The sequence below is a fragment of the Felis catus genome, chromosome F1, assembly GCF_018350175.1.
Source record: "Felis catus isolate Fca126 chromosome F1, F.catus_Fca126_mat1.0, whole genome shotgun sequence".
In the NCBI taxonomy this organism is placed as follows: Eukaryota; Metazoa; Chordata; class Mammalia; order Carnivora; family Felidae; genus Felis; species Felis catus.
Genome location: NC_058384.1, coordinates 41,061,360 through 41,083,105, shown reverse-complemented (window position 1 = coordinate 41,083,105; position 21,746 = coordinate 41,061,360). Strand labels below are relative to the sequence as shown.

Sequence of the window (21,746 nt, the reverse complement as noted above, 5' to 3'; positions counted from 1 at the left end):
CGAGGGCACGGGGCTGGCTGTGCAGGGCCTTGAAAACTTCTGTGAGGACTGGGTACTTTGAGGGAAGTAAGCCGCTGTAGGGTTTTGTTTTAGTAATAGGACTGCTCTGCCTGCTGGGCTGAAAACAGACTTGAGACAGACAAGAGGGAAAGAGGAAAGACCGGCTAGGAGCCTCCCATCATCCTTGTCCTGATAGAAAGGCCCCCTGAGAATGGCGGGCTGCAGAAGGCCCCAGGGTGGTTCAGAGGGGCAGAAGGGCTTGGAGGGTTCTCTGTAGGGCACCGTGGGGTCTTGAGGTGGGGGGGAAAAGGGCTTGTCGGCTTTCTCTCTTTTTACATTTTTTAAACTCCCTCGACTCTGGAAAAGACGCAGAAGAGCTAAGGGATAAGGGTCATTGAGTCACATCGGAGGGAGCGTCTCCCAAGAAGAAATGCCCAAAGGGCAGCCTTGGAAAGATGAGAAGCACTTCTCAATGCTCTGGGCAGGTTCGGGCCGTGGAAAGGGCACTCACCATCCCCGTTCACCTTAGCCTCAGCTGAAGGCATTAGGAATGCAGGCTCCGTTTGACAGTTCAGCGGTCTAAGATTGGAGAGGTAAAAGAAACCATCCAGGGTCCAACGGCTCATAAGGGAATGTGCCTGACCCCGTAGCCCGAGAGGCCGGCTGCAAAGGCAGAGGGTGGATGGACGGCTCGCGGAACCGTGGACACCGCCACTCACTCGTGCCGACTTTGGAGTCTCATCACGCACACACACGGGTGCACACGCGCACACGCTCCCCAGGCCTCGCGGGGAGCACCCTGGACCCAGCCTGGTGACTTGGAGCGGCTAGATCGAGTCTTAACAAGCCTGTGGAAAGAGCTCTGAGTCCGAGTCCTAGGCATTAATGCACCGGGTGGCCCTGGAAGGACGGGCTCCAGTGTCATCTGCAAAATGACATAACGTGTCCAGCGGTCTAGAGTCTGTGTCCTGCTCATTCCTTTTTTCATCACGTACCACATGTTTACTGAATGCCTCTCATATGTCAGACAGTCTGGTATCTGCTAGGGCAGGGTCAGCAAAATTTTTCTTCAAGGGCCAGACAGTAAAGACACGACGAGGCTTTTCAGGCCACACAACGTCGGTCACACCTACTCGACTCTGTTGTTGTAGTGCAAAAGCAGCCAGAGAGAATGTGTCAAGGGATGAGTGTGGCTGTGTTCCAATATGACTTTATTTACACAAATCAGGCCGTGGGCCCCATGGGGCCCGTGGGTCATAGTTTGCCAACCCCTGTGCCAGGGCCACGGCGGTAAACAACGCACGTGTGGTCTCTGCTTAAATACAGTCACAAGCTGTGTAAGTGCCGTGAAGGTAAGGACAGAGCTATGAAAACATATCAGGCCTCAATCTGGGGGCGGTGGTGGCAGGAGGCACGAGTGGGAGGAGGGGCCGTTTGAGCTGAGCCGAGAAAGACGTGCAGGCATTAGCTCCGTGAAGTTGGGGGGTGGGCCACAGCATGTACCAAGGCCCTGTAGCGTGTGTGTTGGTGGGAGCAGAACATCTGTATTAGAAGAGAGAAAAAAAGCCATGTGTGGCTGGTATTTGAGACTCAGGGCAGGGGAAGAGGAAATGATGATGCTGGATACAGGACACGAGGGCCTGGTAGGCGACCTTCAGGATTGTGGCTTATGTCCCTGGGATGGCTTTTACCCATAGTGACATGATCAGATTCATGTTTTAGGAAGATTGCTTTGGTGGCACCTGCAGAACTGATTGGAGGTGAGCAGGAGGAAACAGAGTATGGGTAGAATGGGTATATCGAGGGCCCAGCTGGACCTCTGGGCCTGGAGCTCAGGAGTGAGTCGGGCTTTGGCAGCCATCAGAATGGGGATGTGGCTGAGGCCAGGGTGTGCAAGAAGTCACCCGGGGGGACGCTTGGCCTGGGAAGAGAAGCCTTGGGGGCAAACCTTGAGGCAAGCGATGGAGTCCGAATTATGATGAAAATCAGGAGTGGTTGGAAGTGAACATGAGAGAAGTCAAATACAACCAAACGAAAAGCTCTGCTGGGTTTAGTGAGTGACCCTGCGGTCACCCGCGACTGTGCAGAGAGCCACTTCAGTGGAGTGATGAGGCAGAAGCCACAGTGTGGGCGCTGAGGAGAGAGAGTTGGGGGCGAGGAAATGGAGACCATTGGTGGAGTGTGACCCTGAAGGGAAGGGGAGACTGATGCAGCTGAATGAGGAGGGGTGGGGAGGCTCTTCATTGCTTGGCTGGTGGTATTTTAAAATGGGAAGAACTGAGCAGAGGGAACCTTTCTGATGCCCAACCTTTCCTGTTCCTGTCTTTGTTTGTTTGTTATTTGCACATTTCAGTCGTTTTGTATCACTCAATAACTGCCAACTCGTAAAGACATGGTAGTGGCTCAGATGAAAACATTCACTGTTCTAAAATAATTACGGAGCATACAAACAACTTTTCATAAAAGTGTGTCCTCTACCATCTGAGAGGTTGTGTGGTCTAGAGGAAAATCGCATTGGGCAGGCATTAGGAGACCCGGTTACCAGTCCCAATATGCTATAGGTCAACTAGATCTGAGCAAACTGGTTGACCAGGAAAAGTTGGGGATAAGAAAGCACATGCATCAAGAAGGTGGCCTGAGAAGGTCAGAGGGGACCCCTGAGATGGGGGGATTGGTCTTAAATAGGAGCAAAGTACTTAGCTGAAACAGGAGGTCAGGAAGAGAGGGCGGTTTATATGCAGGAAGGTCTGTGGTTTGGCGTAGGGTGGGACGTTGTCAGAGATTTCTCTTCAATGGCTTCTCATAATGACAGGCAAGGTGTTGGAGCCATGGGAAAGCCACGGGACTATGAAACAGAGGGTCTGGAGTGTCCATTGTGAAGGAAGGCAGAGTGAGTTGATGGGGAGCATATATTAAGGTTCCTGTGCAGGGTTGAAGGACTGGGTGGTGTTGAGAATCTACGGGGTGCCCAGCTGCCCTCATGCAGGATGCTCATCAGCAGTGCTTAGCACTCTGGGGGTGGCAATGGAGAGGAAAAAGCTGATAGTGGGTGTCTTAGCTCAGATTGCTATAACAAAATACCGTAAACTAGGAGGCTTATCAACAACAGAAACATATTTCTCACAGCCCTGAAGACTGGGAAATCTGAGATTGGGGTGCTGGCAACGTTGGGTTTTGGTGAGAGCTCTCTTCCAGGTTACAGACTGCCGACTCCTGGCATCCTCACATGGCAGAAGGAGCCAGCTAGCTCTCTGGCCTATTCTTCTCAGGCACTAACCCCATTCGTGAGCTCCACCATATGATCGAGACACCTCCCGGGTCCCACCTCCTAACACTATCACGTTGAGCAGTAGATTTCAACGTATGAATTTGGGGGTGGGGTGGGGGGCACACAAACCCAGTCCCTAATAGGATTTCTCCAGGAGCGGTGTTTTGCCAGGTGAGTGATGGTGCCTCCGGGAGGTCAAGGAGATTTCTGGAGGAAGAACAGTCTAGGCTGTAAATGCAAAGGCTGTGAGTTTGTTTGGTGAGCCTGTGACTGGCAGCCAGAAGGCCAACATGGCAGGAGCTGAGTGGCTGAGAGCAGAAGTGTTAGGAAATGCATTTGGGGAGCCAGCCAGGGGCCAGAGGCCAGACCATGCAGAGATTTTATCTAAGTGTGATGAGAAGCCATTGGAGGGTTTAGAATAAATGGATCTGGCTGCAGTGCAGAGATTAGACTAAGCAGAGGAGAGTGGAAAGTTTCCAGATAGGTGGCTATTGTAAGACTTCAGGTAGAGGGGTGGGAAGTGGCTGAATTTGGAAAACATTGCGAGTGGAGCTGAGAAGTTTGCAGATGCCTTGCAGGTGGGGGTGATGGCAGGAGAGAAGCTTAGGATGACCCCAAATACTTTCTAGATGTGTAGCTGAGCAGGTGGGCCCTGAATCTATAGACCCCATCCATCTCTGGGCACATGGCCCTGAACCTGCCTTTTAAAAAAACATTTATTTATTTTTGAGAGACAGAGAGAGACAGAGCATGAGTGGGGGAGGGGCAGAGAGAGAGGGAGACACAGAATCCGAAGCAGGCTCCAGGCTCTGAGCTGTCAGCACAGAGCCCGATGCAGGGCTCGAACTCACGAACCATGAGATCATGACCTGAGATGAAGTTGGACGCTTAACCGACTGAGCCACCCGGGCAGCCCTGAACCTGCCTTTTATCAAGAGCCACGTTCTCAAGCATCTTCGTTATTCCCCTGCTATCTGGGCAGCTTTGTCCTCATGTCTTATGTTAGAAGTGGATTTAAAAGGGCCTTCCAGGCACCGGGCCCTGGAAAAGCCACTGATCTGTGCCGCTGCTTTATTAACAGCCCTATGTTCCCTCCGAGTAGCTGTATGTCATTCCCCTCTGGTGATTCCCCTGGAACACTGGAGAATCTTTCATGGGAACTTGGGGATGACAAGACATCCATTATTGACTGTTTTAAACTCTTTCCCCTTCCCTCTGGAGTCATGGTGCATTCTAGGCTTCTCCTCACTGCCACCGAAGTGCAATTTGCAAGATGTAAATTTGTACACATTACCTGCATCCTTAAAACCCTCTGACAGCTTCCCATTTCTCTTTGGGTAAAGACAAAACTCTTTGCCATGGCCTGTGAGGTTATGTGCCTGGGCCAATCTGGCCCACTCTGCCAGCCCCATTTTGACCCATGCTCCTTTCACTCTGGTCTCCTTTTAAGGTTCTGTACTAATCACACTGCTTCCCACCTCAGGGACTTTGCACATGCTGTTCTCTCTGTTTAGGCTGCTTATTCCTCTCTTCCTCACCTGGATACTTCCCAGTATCCTTCAGGTCTCAGTCCGTTCCTCAGGAAAGCAATTTTTCTCTCCCAGATTAGGTCGCATATGCCCCATTATAAACTCATACCACCAAAGATACCAAAGAATCTCTCCTTTTTGGCATTTCTCAGAATTACAATCTCACATTCACTTATGTGCAGTTATTTAATCCACTTTATGGTAAGTTCCACAAGGGAAGCATGATACGAGTTCAATAAATTTGTTGAATGAATGAATGAATGAATGGCTGTCACATTTGCCCTCTGTCCTCCGTCCCCTACATTCCTATTCTCATCTGGGTCCGTGTCATCTCTGGCTGCTCTGTTGAACCAGCCCCCTCCTGGCCCCCAGGCCCAGCCCCACCTCCTCCAATGCCTGTGGAGCTATGTTCCCATAGCTCCACTTTTAACAGAGCAGGCCACTCCTCTGCCTTAAATGAATGCTACCACAGTAATATTTTTTACTAGCAAAAACTTGGAAACCATCTAAGTGTTTAATAGCAGAATATTAAACAAATATGGTACTTCCATGTAATGGGTATTATTTAGCTATTCAATAATAAAGGAAATTTTTAGTGATAAAGGAAAAGACTTATGATAAAATCTTATGTTAACAAAAGGTAGAATGTCGAATTACATGCAATCTGGTCTCAACATGTAAAACACACTCTGAAAATCTACTGTTATAAACTGCTAACCCGGGTTATCTCTGGATGGTAAAATTATGGGCGGCTTGTCTTTCAACCTCTTTTCCTCTGTTTTCCAGAGATGTTGATGTAGATTGGAGGCAGGGATGATGACAGCCGGAATGTGATAGAGACACGCAGAGAATCTAGGCAGAGTGAGGTCATGGAAGAAGTTAAGGAAAAGAGAGGCTCGAGAAGGAGTCTTTGATAGTAGAATATTGCCTCCTTCCTAGAGTTGTGCAGTTGGATTTAAACGAGATATATGAAAGTGATTAGGTTTACAGGCTTTGGAGTCAGGCTGACTGGCTTAAATATCTAAATGACCTTGGGAACCTCCATTTCCATATCTGTTAAATGGGAATAATAATCAAACATTAGGCTGTTGTTTGGATTAGAGGAGATCATGCACAGTGCCTGGCACGTATAAGTACTAACTTAATGATGACTGTTATTGTTGTTTTACCACAGTTGTTAATATTGTGTTATTATATTATGTTAATATTATGAGAAATATCTTTGAATTATAATGGGATTCTTAATAGTCTTTAGCTTTTGAAGAGTGTTCCCCAGTCCTTTGGGCAGAGCTTTCTGCACTTGGACCTCTGGGTTGTTCATCTGCTCCCATCATCCCCTCTCATCTGCAGTGATCCCCTCTGCCGCCATGAGGAACATCTTCAAGAGGAACCAGGAGCCCATTGTGGCTCCTGCCACCACCACCGCCACAATGTCAACTGGGCTCTTAGACAACTCTACCGAGAGTGGGGGCGCTGGGGAGAGTAAGGAGGACATGTTTGCCAAGCTGAAGGAGAAATTCTTCAATGAAATCCAGAAGATCCCCTGTGAGTGTCCCAGGTGGCTGAGAGGGCGGGGCAAGGCCAGGGTCAGTGCAAGGCCTTATGGGCAGGGCAGAGCTGAGGAAGGGTGGGGAACACCCCTGAGATGTGATTGGCTGAATGTTTGGATTCCAGGATGGATTATTTGGGGAGCCCCTTCAGGAATGGGGGGTGCCTGGCACTAATAAGGGGAACAAGGAGGCTTATGTGCCCCCGTCTCCCAAGGGGGAAGAAAGTTCTTACAACTTAGAAAACTGTCAAAATATGAAACCGAAAGAAGATGAAAAATTAGGAAACAGAAGCCATTGTTGAAGTTTCCCAGTCACACTTTGAAACTACCTTAGTTTGGAAGACAGAAAATACGCCCCCCACCCCTGCTTTCTGAATTCTTGGCAGTGAGCAGCCCTATCAGTGGGAGATGGTTCTTCAGGACCATGGAGAGCAGCCAGGGCCCATCCCCAAATATTTGAGCTCTGCAAAGCCAAGCTGTCTAGGTCCTTAAGGAGCTGGCCTTCTGGCTTAGGTCAGCCCTCTCAAGCCTGGGCATAAGGAATGGGTCAAAGGAGCTCTTCCTACACCTGGGTCAGATAAGGACCATCCCATTCTTTCCAATATAAGCCAGTTTTCCGTAGATCAAATGAGTCAAAACCCAATAGAGCCAAACTGACTTGTTCTTCCCTGTTATACACCTGACTGCTATCTCTCAGTTAGTAGGATGTATCCATAAGGACGGTAGGCTCAGGAGAGAACAAGTATTAATGAAAAGGCATGCAAAGTATAGGCAAGTTGCATGTAAATCACTCATGGGTGTGTGGTTAAAAAATGTAGAGTGTGGACATTGGGGTTCATCCCTCCCCCCATTTTTGCTGATGCTTTGGGGTCAGGGACTATAAGGCAGAGCACTGCTGACTTCTGGGGTCCTCTCTGTGGGCAGTACCACCCTGGGCACTGATCGCCATTGCTGTGGTCGCTGGCCTCCTGCTCCTCACCTGCTGCTTCTGTATCTGTAAGAAGTGCTGCTGTAAGAAGAAGAAGAACAAGAAGGAGAAGGGCAAGGGCATGAAGAATGCCATGAATATGAAGGACATGAAAGGGGGCCAGGTAGGAGAAGACAGTGGTGGGGGGAACTGAGAGGGGCCCAGCCCAGGCATTCCAGGTGCTGAAAGGTGAAGCAAAGGCTTCTGGGCTGTTCTACAGCCAAACCGGCTTCCCTCCTTAGAATGCCACATGACCCTCCCTATTGGCTACATCCCTAGTAAAATGTTGTCTACCCATCCCACAGTGGAAAGGGGGGGGCTTTTTCATGTGTGGTCATGGATGCATCCTTGAAAAGACAGAGGAAGAGCATAATATATTGACTCCCCCGCCAAAGAGGCTATTGGGACAAAATGTTGGAAAGAGAGCCCCTCCAACCTGCCAGGAAGTCACCATGGGAGTGACTCTGTGTTTTCCTGCCAGAGACTAGAGGACAAAATCTCACTGGAGGCACCTACTTGGTTGGGGTGGGTGGGGAATCGGATGGGGTAAAAGAATGGTCCTGAGGCACCAAGACCAGGGCCAAGGGGAATCCATCTCTTGTCATGTAATAATTTGGTTTATTTACCCCTGTTTTGGGGGTGTTAATTGGCCTGGAAAAGTCCTTTGATAAACCCAAGTGCTTTCTTCTTAATGTTTAAGTTTACAAAGGCTTCTCTGTGCTTCTCTTTTGCCCACATCTGTTCTGAGAGTGACTAGGAGAAGTCTCTTGCTCAAGGAATCAATATGGAGGATGGCAGGAAGGGTCTGATCTCAAGAAGTCAACCAGAGATTAAAATGGCCTTTGAAAAAAAAAAAAAAAAAAAAAAAAAAAAAAAAAAAAAAAATTAAAAAAAAAAAAAAAAAAAAAAAAAAAAATAAAATGGCCTTTGAGTGCTGTGTGTGTGTGTGTGTGTGTGTGTGTGTGTGTGTGCCTGAAGCCTGCAGTGCAAAGTCAGGGAAGGGGGACCCCCAAGAACGATCTGGATGTAGCCCGACCTGGTCTCACCGGGTGGCTGTGACTTCAGGGGCTGGTCTGAGATGTAGGATGTTTTCTTACATCACTTTCTTCCTTCTCTTCTTACCTCTGGGGACTCACCCTGCTCCTGAATTCCTGGAATGCACTTCTGGTAAGTCTTGCCTAGAATGGGTGGGGCCTGAGCTGGGGGAACTTTTGGGGAGGAGCTAACAAGGGAAGCACCCCTCCCCCACCTCAAGAAGTCTAGAGCATTGGTGCAGCACCTGGTCTCATAGCACTGTGTCTTGAAGGGAGAGAGGCACACCAAAACCAGAACTGGGTCTTCCAGACACGGTCTGGGGTTCTGAGGGGGCTGTCTGGGGGCTTTGAGGGGCTGTGCAGAATCAAGTCCCCTGCACAGTGCCACATTCCTTCCTGTTGCCCCACACCAGCTCTGAGTCAGGGTCTGCACAGATGGGCTGGCTTCCTGATGCCCCTGTGCCAGGCCACATGGCTCCATTCTCTCTTAACTCGCCCCTCCTTTCCTCCAGCCTTCACAGGATGACGACGATGCAGAGACAGGCCTGACTGAGGGAGAAGGTGAAGGAGAGGAGGAGAAAGAGCCAGAGAATCTGGGAAAACTGCAGTTTTCCCTGGACTATGATTTCCAGGCCAACCAGGTGTGAGGGTGGGGCTTGGCGGCAAAGTGGGGGATGGGACAGAGGGCTGGGTGGGAGGGAGATAGAAACAGCTCCACACTCCCACAGCCCTCACCCCCACTTTGGCCCATAGGCATTCCTCCTTTCCATGGAGTGGGGTGGGCTGGAAACCGCAGGCAGGTACCCCTGAACATTGACTCTGCCTTGGCCACCAGCCTGCTCTAGAGAAGGTTCCCTGGCCCAGATTGGCATCCACCAACCTTGGGCAAATCAGTTGCCCTTTAAGCTACTGCTTCTCCTGATGTCATTCCAGATTCCTGGGGGTGGAGATGGAGACCAGTCTTGCTCTCTAGCACCAGCCTGTTCCCACCTCCCCAGCTGCCCACCTCTGGTGGTGGTGGTGGGGGAGTTGGTGGGTGCTGGGTCTAGGGCCAGGGCTGGTGTTAGAGCAGTCCTGAGACTCAAGGCCCTCCCTCACTCTCTCCACAGCTTACCGTCGGCGTTCTGCAGGCTGCTGAATTGCCTGCCCTGGACATGGGAGGCACCTCAGACCCTTACGTCAAAGTCTTCCTTCTTCCAGACAAGAAGAAGAAATATGAGACCAAAGTCCATCGGAAGACATTGAACCCTGCCTTCAATGAAACCTTCACCTTCAAGGTGATGTGGGCTGGAAGGGTAATGCCACATCCCTCCCTGATCCCAATTCTGTTGGGAGTTCTACAGACCTTTCCTTGGTTCTTAGCTGTGGCTAAGGCCCTGGAATGAGCTCAGGCTGGAACAATGGCGGGCTGGACTGTGGGCTTATGTGTGAGGTCACTGCTCAGCCTCCTGTAGGACTGGGACATTCCCCTCCCCCCCATCCAGTCTGCTCCCCCAGAGCCTGAGGTCTTCTCTCTGTCTCTACAGACTCACCAGGAGTCCTGCAGGGTAGTAGGAACAGAGCTCTAACCAAAGGATCTGCCCACAGAAGCCTCTGGAGGTGCATGAGTTGGCTTTGACCCCTGTCTGATCTTGCTTGTGCCCTTCAGGTGCCATACCAGGAGCTAGGAGGCAAAACCCTGGTGATGGCCATCTACGACTTTGACCGCTTCTCCAAACATGACATCATTGGCGAGGTTAAGGTGCCTATGAACACCGTGGACCTTGGCCAGCCCATCGAGGAGTGGAGAGACCTGCAGGGCGGGGAGAAGGAAGAGGTGAGAGCAGAGACCATGTGCAAGATAAGTGTGGCTGCCCACCTGGGCTACCACCTATTGGCACGACGGAGATGGTAGGCTTTAGAGTTGGGTGAACTGGGTTAGGACCCTAGCTCCACAACCCCACCTGTGTGACCCTGGGCACATCACTTAATCTCTTTAGATCTGCATTGTCTCCTGTAGTGTTTTTGCAGGTGAGAATTACTTATCTCTGTAATGCACCTGGCATCCAGTAGGTGTTCAAGTAAAGGAGAACACCATTATTATTTTTACTCCTAAGTTTCTGGTGTCACTTAGGGCCACCGGTTTATGACTTTGTGCCTCAGTTTACCCACAAGGAAAGCCCACATTTATCTTAAAAGATTCTCAGCATGGGGGCTTGTCCTCCCAACAACTGCTACGGCTTCAAGCACTTACCCAACACTTATTGGGCGCCTACTGTGTGCCAAATATTCCATTTTAGCCACTGCTCCTTCCAAGCATCGGTCATGTGTCTTGGCCAAGCCCCTGCTGTGTGGCCAGCTCAGTACCAGGTGGTAACGGAGGGGGCGAGAAGGGACGCTGAAGACACCCTTCCTTACCTTGGGGCTCATGCTGTGTGAAAGCAGGGCTGGCACACTCGAGCCGGGATATTGGCCTGAGCGACCTGGTCTCTGAGAAGCTTGACTCTGGCATGATGTGGGCAGAGCTCTTAGAAACCAGGAGTCCAGCAGGTTTCGTCCTGCCCCCAGTGCTAAATTGTTGTGGGACTTTGTGGGAGTCTCACTGGTCACAAAGAACCCTTGCCTTATCTCCATGAAGGTGTTGCACTGACAGCACATAAGAGAAGGGACACACTGTGCTTTGAAGACCACAGGTCACACTGCGAGTGGAATGGTCGACAGGGGGCTATCGAAAGGGTTGGGAGTAATCAGAGAGGAAGGCTTCCGAGATACTCGCTTTCCCAGTGTCCTTGGAAATGAACCGTTGGGTACCATGCCCAGCCTCCTTTCTATCTCCCCTTGGCCTGGGGTGGGAGCCCGACCATGCCCCGCGTGTGTCCAGATCCATCCAGAAGTCACTCGCACATTCCTGCCCACAGCCTGTACTCTGCTCCCCTCACTCCTAAGGGCATGACTCCTGCAGCATCACTCTCAGGGGCTTTGTTGAACTGCAGCAGGAGGCCCTGCGACCTTCTCGAACATCACAGATGTGGGGACTGGGGACTGAGAGGGCTGGGGATACACCACCGCCTTGCTAGTCTTGACAAGGTGGGGTTCTGCCGTGCTAGAGGCAGTGGGCTGGCTAAGATGACCCTGGGTCCTGCTCTTCCCCCTGGACAGCCAGAGAAGTTGGGCGACATCTGCACCTCCCTGCGCTACGTGCCCACGGCTGGGAAGCTCACTGTCTGTATCCTGGAGGCCAAGAACCTGAAGAAGATGGACGTAGGTGGCCTTTCAGGTACATGCAGAACTTCTGGCTGCCATTGGGTGGCACCAGCGAGCCGGTCACTGGCCTGAGTTCTCTGTTCACTTACCCGTTGTAAGAGCACTTTCCGGCCCTGGGATACAGAGAGTATCTCCGAGCAGCTGTGGGTCTGAGCGCAGGCCTGTGGAGCCGGAGATGTCTGACTTTCCCTCCTTTCTCCACGGGTCCCCTGTCCCCGCTCTGAGCTGCTGGGCAGTATAAGCCACGGAGGGAAGGACCAGAGAAACTTGTGTAGGAAAGCTTGCCTCTGTCACGTGCCACAGTCCGGAACACTTTTCCGGGAGGTGCTCTGCTGGCCCTACCCTGGAAGGGGACTTGGGGGGTGGGGGAGCACACGGAGCGGGGCCAGCCCACAGCACAGGGTTCTGGTGGGACAGCGGAGCACGCACTTTCCCGAGAATCAGGCCTGTGCCTGGGCTTCAACTGGTGGGGCTGGCTGCCGGCTCTGTCACTGATCCGCTGTGTGACTGGGGGCACATCACTTGACTTCTGTGAGCCTCGGTTGCTCATCTGCGAGGTCAGGAGGATTGGATTGAATCGGGGATGGCAGATGTGTGTGGTGCCTTCAGCACTCCTCTGTCCCCTGCGTAGGACAGATATCACCAAGCGACCCCCTCACTCTTTCTAGACAAGGCCTTACTTAGTCTCAGGAATGTCCCCAGTGTAATGCTCCAGGCGTTACAAGAGGCCACAACCAATCAGCCCGAGGTGGTCCTTGAAGCGAAACCTTTTTGCCGCCCCTGAACTGGACGCTTACTCTGCTGCTTTTGGACTCAGCGGCCCATGCCTTAGGGCTTGCTGGGTGCCTGGCCTTGGTGGGGTGGGTGCTCTAAGTACGTTCGGTGGGAGGGTGGGGCACTAAGGCTGCCTTTCCGGGGCCGGGATTCTCCCTGCACAGACCCCTACGTGAAGATCCACCTGATGCAGAATGGGAAGAGGCTCAAGAAGAAGAAGACGACGGTGAAGAAGAAGACCCTGAACCCCTACTTCAACGAGTCCTTCAGCTTTGAGATCCCCTTTGAGCAGATTCAGGTGCTCGGGTTTTCGGGCCTGGGGGCACAGCAGTGGGGGCATGAGGGAACTCACCCAGACGCCTCGAGCCACCTCGCTCGCCCTGGTGGGAAGGGCTCTGACTCTCGTGGTGCCGTCTTGGGTCCTCCTTCCCGGGGCCCCTGCCACACAGGGCGTCCCCCTTTTCTGCGATGAACAAGAACCACTCCAAGCCATGCTACCCATCATTCCTTGCGAACTGCGAGGTACACGGGCGTTCAGTGGGCCTGTGAGGTTGGAGCTGCCGGGGAGGTAGGGGTATAGCCTCGTCCTCTTCCCGCTCCTCCTGGTGCAGCCGCTTCCTGCCTTGGCCAGCCTTCTCCCACTTCTGCTGCCCCCTGGGTCTGCTCCCAGGTACCCCTCTGCCCCCTTCCTCTCTCCTCTTCCCCTCCGTCCTTCCCTTCTCTACTGTCTCCTTCCTTCCTCCTACCAGCAAGCTCGGTAAGTGTTGGAGGTGAGGTCTGTTTTTCACCATGAGGGGGCATGAGTGAGATCTGAATGTGGCAGGACCAGACACCCACCGAGCCTCTGGAATTGCAGAGTGCTGGATCCTCTTGGAGTCTTGGTCCTTCCCTCTTTGGAGTGAGCTGCTCCCTCCTCCCTTCCTCTCCCTCCCTGCCCCCCCCCCACCGCCCCCAGGACTGGGAGGCGAAGGTGTCAAGGGAATCTCAACGATAATGTTAGACCAAGAGAAGTCCTTGTGGAAAACTTAAGACAGACATGAAGTGTACTGGCCAGGAGTTTCAAGTTCGACACGCCAAAAGCCAACATCATGATCTTCCCCAAACCCCTTCCCCTTCCCCCGCCCACACCCCAAACCTGCTTCGTCTGCATTCTCTTTTCAAGTGACAAACCTCGGCATCATCTTAGACCCCCTACCCTTTTTCCTTTCTCATTTACCCAACATGCTTTGCTGAGCATTCCCTAAGCGCCTCCCTAGGAACTGGCTAGGTGCTGGAGAAGCATGTGCAGAAGACATAGTCCTTGCTCTCGAGGGTGTCACCGTCGCGAGGGGGAGCAGGGACAGGCCATTGAAACAGGTGAGGCTTCCTGGACAAGCTTGGTCCTAAAGGTGGAGCTTGAGTAGCCTGAGTGGGCTGTGGGGCAGGATGAAGAAAGGTCCCGAGTGTCACCTCGGCCAGTCCAACTGACCACCAAGTCCTTTTGATTCTCTCCCCTCAGTGCCTCTCCAGCCTGGCCCCTGCTTCCATTCCCACCGCCCCACCTTGGTTCAGGCATTCACTACCCAGCCCCCACAGCTCCCCCCTTGGCCCCCGGCCGGCCTCCCCACCTGTCAGTCCCCGTCCTCCTCCAGTGAATCTCCCACCTCGATGTGAGGGGTCTCTTCCTGAAATATCCATGCCACTCCTCCCAGGAGTCTTTGGGAGCTCCCTGTTGCTTGCCTGAAGAACAAAAGGCACACTCCTTAGCTGACCCCACCCGGCACAGCCCACCCTGCTGACCCCATTTCCTGCCTGGTTGTTCTCACACTCAACCTCAGTGACTCTGAACTTCTTCTGTTTCCAAGATACCAAGTGCACACTTCTATTTCTATGCCTCCGCCCAGGCTCCTCTTGCTTCTTGGGATTCTCTTCTCTCTCTGCCTAGAGAAGTCCTCAGCCTTCACCTCCCAGTTTCTATGTCACCTCCTTGGTGAAGCCTTTCTTGATTGACCCGAGGAGGACTGTCGCCTCGTCTGAGTTCCCGTAGTACCTTGCGCTTACCTCTCTAGCAGAACCTGCCTCACTTTGTGTTGTAAATTTCTGAGTATGGGTCTACTGCTTTCATTAAGGTGAAGTACTCCTCTTCCCTTGTCTTCACCGCCCTCCACTTCCAGGCACTCAACAGTGGCTGGAGCACAGCACATGCTGGGTAAGTGCCTACTGGTAGGGAGAAAGGCTGTTTCCAGAATGTGCAGCCTTTGCCTCCCTTTAAGTTCAGTCTTGGAAGTAAGTTCAGAGATAGAAGCAAGCCGCCCTGGGAGGCCTCTCCTTGCGGGGCATTTGGAGTAGAGGATAGAGGAGGAGAAGTTTGGTCACGAGATCGTGCGTTTCCACCTGCCAACTCCCTCCCTCCCTCCCTCCCTCCTCTGTTTCCCCGCAGAAAGTCCAGGTGGTGGTCACTGTGCTGGACTATGACAAGCTGGGCAAGAACGAAGCCATTGGCAAGATCTTCGTGGGCAGCAACGCCACGGGCACAGAGCTGCGGCACTGGTCTGACATGCTGGCCAACCCCCGGAGGCCCATCGCCCAGTGGCACTCGCTCAAGCCCGAGGAAGAGGTGGACGCGCTTCTGGGCAAGAACAAGTAGGCAGCAGCGGCCGGGATCCCGCACCGTTACAGACACTGACAAGATCCAGAGCTATCAATACCTCAGTTATGCAACCTTAGAGGTTTTCTTTCTCATTTGTTTGTGGTTGTGTCCTTGTTTTTCCTTCCTTTATCTCTTTTGAGAGACCAACTTCCCTCTGATGGCTGTGTGAGGAGAGTCCCCTAACAGGTGAAAGAGAAGCCTGGCTCTTTTCATCGTCCCAGGAGCTGTCCTTGCTGCATGCCCTGTCACGTTTCCCTCTCACTCTTTCAAAGCTTCACTTGAACCTCACCCTGAGTGAGGCCCTCTTTCAGCAGAGAGTCACAGCACTTCCTGTGTTTTGAGTGTTCTGGACCAACAAAATGGCAGCACATCCTGTTTCCTGACAGGGAAGGCAACACAGTGGCCTATGATGTGTGTGTGTGTGTGTGTGTGTGTGTGTGTGTGTGCGCGCGCGCGCGTGTGTGTTGGAGCATCTCTCTGCATTTCTGGGATGAACCACGGACAGTGAAGTTGTGTGGGAAGAGAAGGCTCTTCGGGAACCCTGAAGTGAAGAGACGTCCACTGTCTAAGTGGGAGATCTTCCGTCAGCTCGTGGAGAGGGCTCAGAATCCTGGTCGGGTGTCAGAAGCTCCCATACTCTTTGTGGGTGGCTATTTGGGAGGCAAGATGTGGAGACTGGACTTGTCCAGAACTAGGACCAAAAACCTGATGCCATCATAGACTTCCTCTCGTCAGGCCTTGTTTCCCCACAAGTGTGGTTTCTGGGACATTCGTGGACATGAACTATTCACTAGATTGGTTAGACTCTAACAGGGACCATCAGTCCTGGGACCTCACTGTTGTTGACAGTTAACGTCAAACTATGAAGAAAGAAGACCCATTACCTAGAAAGACCAAATGAAACTCCTGGATCTTCTTTACCCCCTTCCAGTGGGAAACACAGATGCTTTCTCCCTTTCCAGAATATAAGCTATGCGGTTCATTTGCATTTTTTCCCCATCATGCTTTTGCTTCTGTTTTCTCTTTTAATCTAAGTGGAGCAACACTATCTGAAGACTGTTTTCTGTACAGAGCCAGAGACTCTAAAAAGAAGGTTTGAATTCTTGTCCCCCTGAGGTCCAGGTAAGAAGGGGGAGGATGGTGGAGAGACGGCAGAAATTTCCCGGATGAGATAGGTGGGGGTGCTGAGATCCGTGCCCCCCCGGCTCCCACTCCTCTGCCTTCCGTGCCAGATAGTTTGTGGGTAGCTGACGTGGCCCAGGGAGACCTGTGGGGAGGCCCCATCCTACTATTCCTTGGGGAGGCGTCTCTCTATGAATGCCAAGAAGCAGGACATCCATTCCAAATGGGTGGTGGAGGACACCTGCCGGGGTTTCTACCCCACGCTCGGTTGTGTCCCTTTCCCTCTTCACCTTTTGTCCCCAGCATTGATAAAAAGCCATATATATGTTAGTCAAGTTTGCACTGAGCCTCCTTCCAAACCTTCAGCCTGGGCAGGAGAGTCAGGTCCCACATGACCTAAGGCCAGCACCACTTCCTTTCGCTCCTTTCTCCCACCCTTGCCTCCCTTCCTTCAGCCTCTCTCTTCCATCCGTGAAGCCCTCAGGCCCTTGCCATTTCTTCGCCACAGAATACTCATAGCTTCCCCAAAGCTTGGGGATCTCTCTCTTTCCCAGCAAAAATGGCAGCACTTCCTGTCCTGTCCCATGGGGACCACCTCAGTTTTCTATAGGTACCTGAGACAGACGGACAGCGTTAGAGAGACTCAGGGTTTGAGGGTCCAGAGCATCTTTTTATTTTATTAAAAGAAAGGAAATGGTTTTTTTTTTTTTGTTTCCGCTGTGCCATGTGTTTTGATTAGAGCAAGGAATGAGGGAACACCTCCCCCAGAAGCAGACTGGGAAGCAGGGCTGAACCTTGCCCATCTCTCAGAGACCCTTCTCCTTCTTGCAAGTGGCCCTTGGCACATGGGAGGTCGTATTTTACTGGAGCCTGTGTGAGTTTGGGTGTGTACTTAATGATGAGAAGGTAAGACTCCGACAAGGACTATGAGCTTTGGTCCTCGGGACCAGAGTTGTGGTCCTGGTGGAGAGTTGTCGGAAAATGGGGTGCCTTCAGAACCCAGCTGACTGCAGAGTAGGATGTCCTGCTATGGGCATCAGGAGTCACTGGGCTCTTCTCCAGTCTCCAGAGCTGTGAGGTTTTGGTGCTTTCTCAGGGTCTCTCTCCCCACCGTATCCCACAAACCTTGCTCAGAGGATTGTCCATCTTGTTTTCCTTACCTTCACTCTTTTGCCCTTTCCCGATGGGCTTCCTACCGCCTGAGATTCTTCTCAGCCCATGAACCCGATTCAGCCCTTCCAGAGCCCGAGATTTGCCACTCTCCTGATGGGGAGGAAAAGAAATGGTGGGCACCTCTAGGTGGTGTGGGTGTCCATGTGCCAAGAGACAGGGGCTGGATTTTGTTACTCTGGGCCCACCTCTAGTGAGCAGGTGGGGACAGGTTGCTGAGAGACTGAGTGTTGTTGGCATTGGTGTAGAGCCAGGACGAGACCTGTGTGTGGGCAATCATTCCCCCACCCCTGCACCCCACCTAGGTTCTGGCTGGTCCTGAGATGGGTGCTTGGCCCAAACGAGCCATCCTAGTCAAGGCATCTATCCAGCCCCGTGAACTAGGCAGGTAAACTTAGAGTCGTGAGTTTTCTACACCTGAGGGCTGATGTTACTCTAACTCCGGAGCATCATTCTGAACCTTCATTGCCATGCAGGCTGGCTTATTTCTGGAGACGTTAGGGTGGGCTGTAGGCCCTAATTAGGAGCTAGGGTTTGACTAGAGAAGGGTTCTGGAGGCCTCTGTGGTTATGAGTTTCCCGTCTATTCCAGGCAGGAAATAGCGTAGAAGAGATTTTTTTCCACAGGGACTGAGACCACAAAGACTGAAACCCAATCCCACCCAGAAATGGGGTGAAGCCAGAAAACTCGGGCTCCTTTCTCCTTGAATAATCATCCCAGAAGGGAAACTAACTCCGCCAGAGCCATAGGCAGATTGTTGGTCTTTGAAAGTGGAAGCTGAGGCCTGGGGACAGCCGGGTAGAGAACCCTCGGGCAGCCCCAGACAGTGAGCGAGCAGATGCTTGGCATGAACGAGAAATGACTTGGCAGGGGTCCCTCAGGTGGAGGACGGGACAGCAGGATTTAGAGCACAGTCTCAGGTGATGTTTTTTTTTTTCTTCCCAGGCAACCATACATGGTTGTGTTTCTGCAGAATCAATTTGGGATGATTTTGCTGGCCCAGGGCTTCAGCGAGAGAGGAGAGAGGGGTTGCCTCAGTCCCTCCTGTGGGTAAAACCAGCTCCCTGACAAACCTGCCTCCATGCAGCGGGGTGGTGGTGGGTGAGCAGAGAGGTTAAGAAACTCCCCTGGGGTCGCAAGTGAGAGATTCCATGATCCTTTAATGTATGCTAACTCTCGGTCTCACCCAACCATATACAGAGAGAGGCTGTCTTTTGGTGTCCCCCCCCCCGCCCCCGTAAAGGTAGGAAGAAATCGAGCCAAGACCTGCCCTCCCACCCTCCACTCTGTCCCTTCTACCCTCCCCCTTCCCACCTCAGGCTGGTCGGGGGCCCTGTCTCCGAGCCCTGCATGGTGGCAGGCAGCGAAGGGTCCCAAGGCCTGGTCTTGGTGGCCCAGAGCGCCATGACATGGTTGTCAGATTGGCAAACAAAAATACAAGATACCCAGTTAAATTTGAATTTCGGGTAAACAGAAAATAATTTTGAGGCTAAGTATGGCCTAGGCAGAATTTGGGACATACTACGCCAAAAGTGATGTGTTGTTTACCCGGGGTTCAAATGCAACTGGCCGTCCTGTGTTTTATCTGGCACCCCTATTCTATGACCATTTGTCCCCTCTGCTCCCCCCCCCTCAGTCCCAGGGGGCCAGAGACTGGTCACCAAGGATCTTACTGCTTTTCGAGCTGCAACATTGAGAAGGGGACACTGTGACTTGAAGACACACGAATATACTTTATTTTTGAAGCGACAACAAAACAAGACCCTTCTGAAGCCATTCGAGCCTCATCTGACCCCTTCCGTGTGCATTTAGTTATCTATAAAAGACGATAGTGACCTATAAACATATGAACCGAGTCTTGTCTACTCAACATGCATGTCTCTTTCTGTAAATAGCCGCATGGCCGTGCCCCTAACCCCTAACCCCTGACCTCAGACCCATTTCACACCACTCGTTGAGGCTGCCCCTTCGATTTTATGTCACGTAAAGTCTTTGTCCCCAAGCCCCACCCGGTCTCACCCCATCGGGAATCCCCCAGTGGGAGCCGTCGGCGATGGGGGGGAGTCGGCTTCCGGCTCTGGCACCAGCCCTGCCTTCAGGGACGTGGGACGACCACCGGTGCCCTGAAGGCCCGTCCGTCCCCACTGCCTGCCGCACATCCGTCTGCAGAGCTGACCCTCCGTGTACCGTGCACCGTGTCCAGCCGGGTGTCTGGTGTCCCGGTGGCTTCCGTGTCCTGCGTGTGTGTGTGTGTGTGGTGTGCCCCTTCCTCCCACTGTTTGAATTAACTGAAAAGCCATAAAGGGGGCCTCCTGCTGGAGACCGCCCTCGGTTCCTCCCAGGAGCCCCCCGTGTCCCTCTGACTGGCTCCCCACAGAACACTTGTGAAGGGCTCACCTGTTGTCACCCCTCCTGCTCTCTCAGCCCCACGTCATGAGGACGGATGGTGTCCGGGGGTTCCGGCAGGGCCCCAGGAGACGTCCCACCTGACCCTGCCCGAGCGGGCTCCCTCCACCTGGGTTTGACAGTCCAACTCCATTTCCCCCCTGCGCGTGGACAGGGCAGTGGTGGGGATGCCATAGTTTTGGGTACCTTTCCTAAGGGCGCCGAGGAGGCAACCAGGATTTTCAGGAGCAGCTAGTCAGCGGCTCGGGTTCCCATTACCATCTGGCTTTGACAGACCCAACCCCGCGTACGTGACACCGCGGGGTCAGTGTGTGTGTGGGTGGCGAGGGAGGAGGGTCTCTTGGGGGGACACCGGAGAACGCCGTGGGTTATGCCCTTCCCGCCGTGTCCCCTCCCGCAGGCTGACAGAGAGCGCCCCAGAGTGGGCAGCTGAGGGTTGCCAGGGCTCCTTTGAGAGTGGTGGGCAGGTCTGGCCCCCCCAGACCCTCCTGTCAGCTCCCCAGGGCAGCCCCAGCCAGGAGCACCCAGTGGTCAGAGGTGCTGAGAGGGACGTGTAGCTCCCGGCCCCCGGGGCGCCGATGAGGGCAGACGACTCGTGGGAATAATGCCAGGAGGCCTCAGGCATGGCGACTAGTAAGCACGAGGAAGAAGAGAGACGAGAACAGGAGGAGGACAAGGCCAAAGGCTGCGAGGTGACTGTGTATGCTCGAGCGCGCAGAAGCCCCAGGGATCTTTGCGCTGGGGACCATCTCCGGGTGGGCGGGGATCAGGAGCTTGGAGGGGTGGAGGGACGAAGTGTCTAACCTCTTTCTGGCTCTCTCCGGGACCCTCCCACTGTTCACACCCACAATGCAGGCAAGAATTGAGGGGATCTGGCCTGGGGAGGTGGCAGAGAAGTGTGCGTGGGGCCGGAGAGGGGGTCTCTCCATCCAGCCCTCCTCAGCCATCAGGACTCCAGGAGGACCCTCTTCAAAGAAGCCTGACTAGAAGTTCTGCCCTGACTCCTCCCCATCTAAGGACTGGATTTGCTGCTTTCTGAAATCCCAGGGATCTGAAAACTTCAAAACCAGGGTGGGCAGACCCTCGTCTGCCCCAGGTCGCCCCTGGAATGCATCGGCCCCACCAGGAACACTGCCTTTGTCTTCATAGGAAGGACTCATGTATAGCCCTGCCCCCTCTCCGCCCGCCGTCCCCACCCCATGCTTGGCAATGCTCTCCACACCCCCCCTTATGTGGACTCTGTTCTTGTCCGATCTCTTGTCAAATTGTTATTTTGTAATGAGCTGCGTCTCCTTATTAAAGAAATGAGCTGAAAGAACCTGGGGGTGGGGGCTGTCTCTAGTTTTTGCTGGGCTGGGGGGAGGGGGCAGGCAGGAGCTGCCTCATGGTGGGTGAGGGTGAGGGTCTGGCCTCTAGCCCAGCATCTTCCTTCAGGGAAGCAGTACAAGAGGCCTGAGACCCATTCTCTTCTCGGGGACACACCCCATGATGGGTGGTGGGGCACACATACCCTCACGACAGCTTTCTGGGGGCAGGACTGTGGTGCTGGGGAATGCATTGTGGGAGGTTGAGGGATGGACCAGGCCCTTGATTTCTTTCCATGGGGGCTGGGCTTGGGGAACAGCCACAGTCTGAGCGCTACACAAGGAAGCTGGGCCTGGGGAAGGAGAATTTGAAGAGAATGTTTTTTTTTTAACGTGTTTATTTTTGAAAGAGAGAGTGTGAGTGTGAGCGGGGGAGGGGCAGAGAGGGAGACATGGAATCGGAAGCAGGCTCCAGGCTCTGAACTGTCAGCACAGAGCCCGACGCAGGGCTTCGAACTCACAAACCGTGAGGTCATGACCTGAGCGGAAGTCGGACGCTTAACCGACTGAGCCACCCAGGCGCCCCAGGAAAATCTGTTTTGCAGAGTGTCCAGTTATCAAGAATGAGGACGCAGCAGGCCCGTGTTCACTCATATGCCTCTGCCTAGTTCAGTAGTTCAGTTCCGGTTTTTAAAAACAGAATGAAGTTTCAGTCCCCAAAACGAGTCTCTCAAGGTTTTACACAAGCTCA

General features: G+C 53.0%; 1 protein-coding gene across 4 annotated transcripts in view; it reads left to right on the top strand.

Moving 5' to 3' along the window:
* Window positions 1-21,009, top strand: part of SYT2 (synaptotagmin 2) — a 108,221-nt gene extending 87,212 nt beyond the window's left edge. For all 4 annotated transcript variants that reach the window (XM_019821995.3, XM_019821997.3, XM_019821996.3 and 1 more), the window contains exons 2-9: window positions 6,148-6,342; window positions 7,271-7,437; window positions 8,869-8,988; window positions 9,457-9,624; window positions 9,996-10,163; window positions 11,486-11,603; window positions 12,529-12,662; window positions 14,784-21,009. In XM_019821995.3, coding sequence (XP_019677554.1) covers window positions 6,165-6,342; window positions 7,271-7,437; window positions 8,869-8,988; window positions 9,457-9,624; window positions 9,996-10,163; window positions 11,486-11,603; window positions 12,529-12,662; window positions 14,784-14,990 — 1,260 coding nt within the window. In that variant the 5' untranslated portion in view covers window positions 6,148-6,164 and the 3' untranslated portion in view covers window positions 14,991-21,009. The remainder of the gene's footprint in view (window positions 1-6,147; window positions 6,343-7,270; window positions 7,438-8,868; window positions 8,989-9,456; window positions 9,625-9,995; window positions 10,164-11,485; window positions 11,604-12,528; window positions 12,663-14,783) is intronic.
* Window positions 21,010-21,746: the final 737 nt, after the last annotated feature.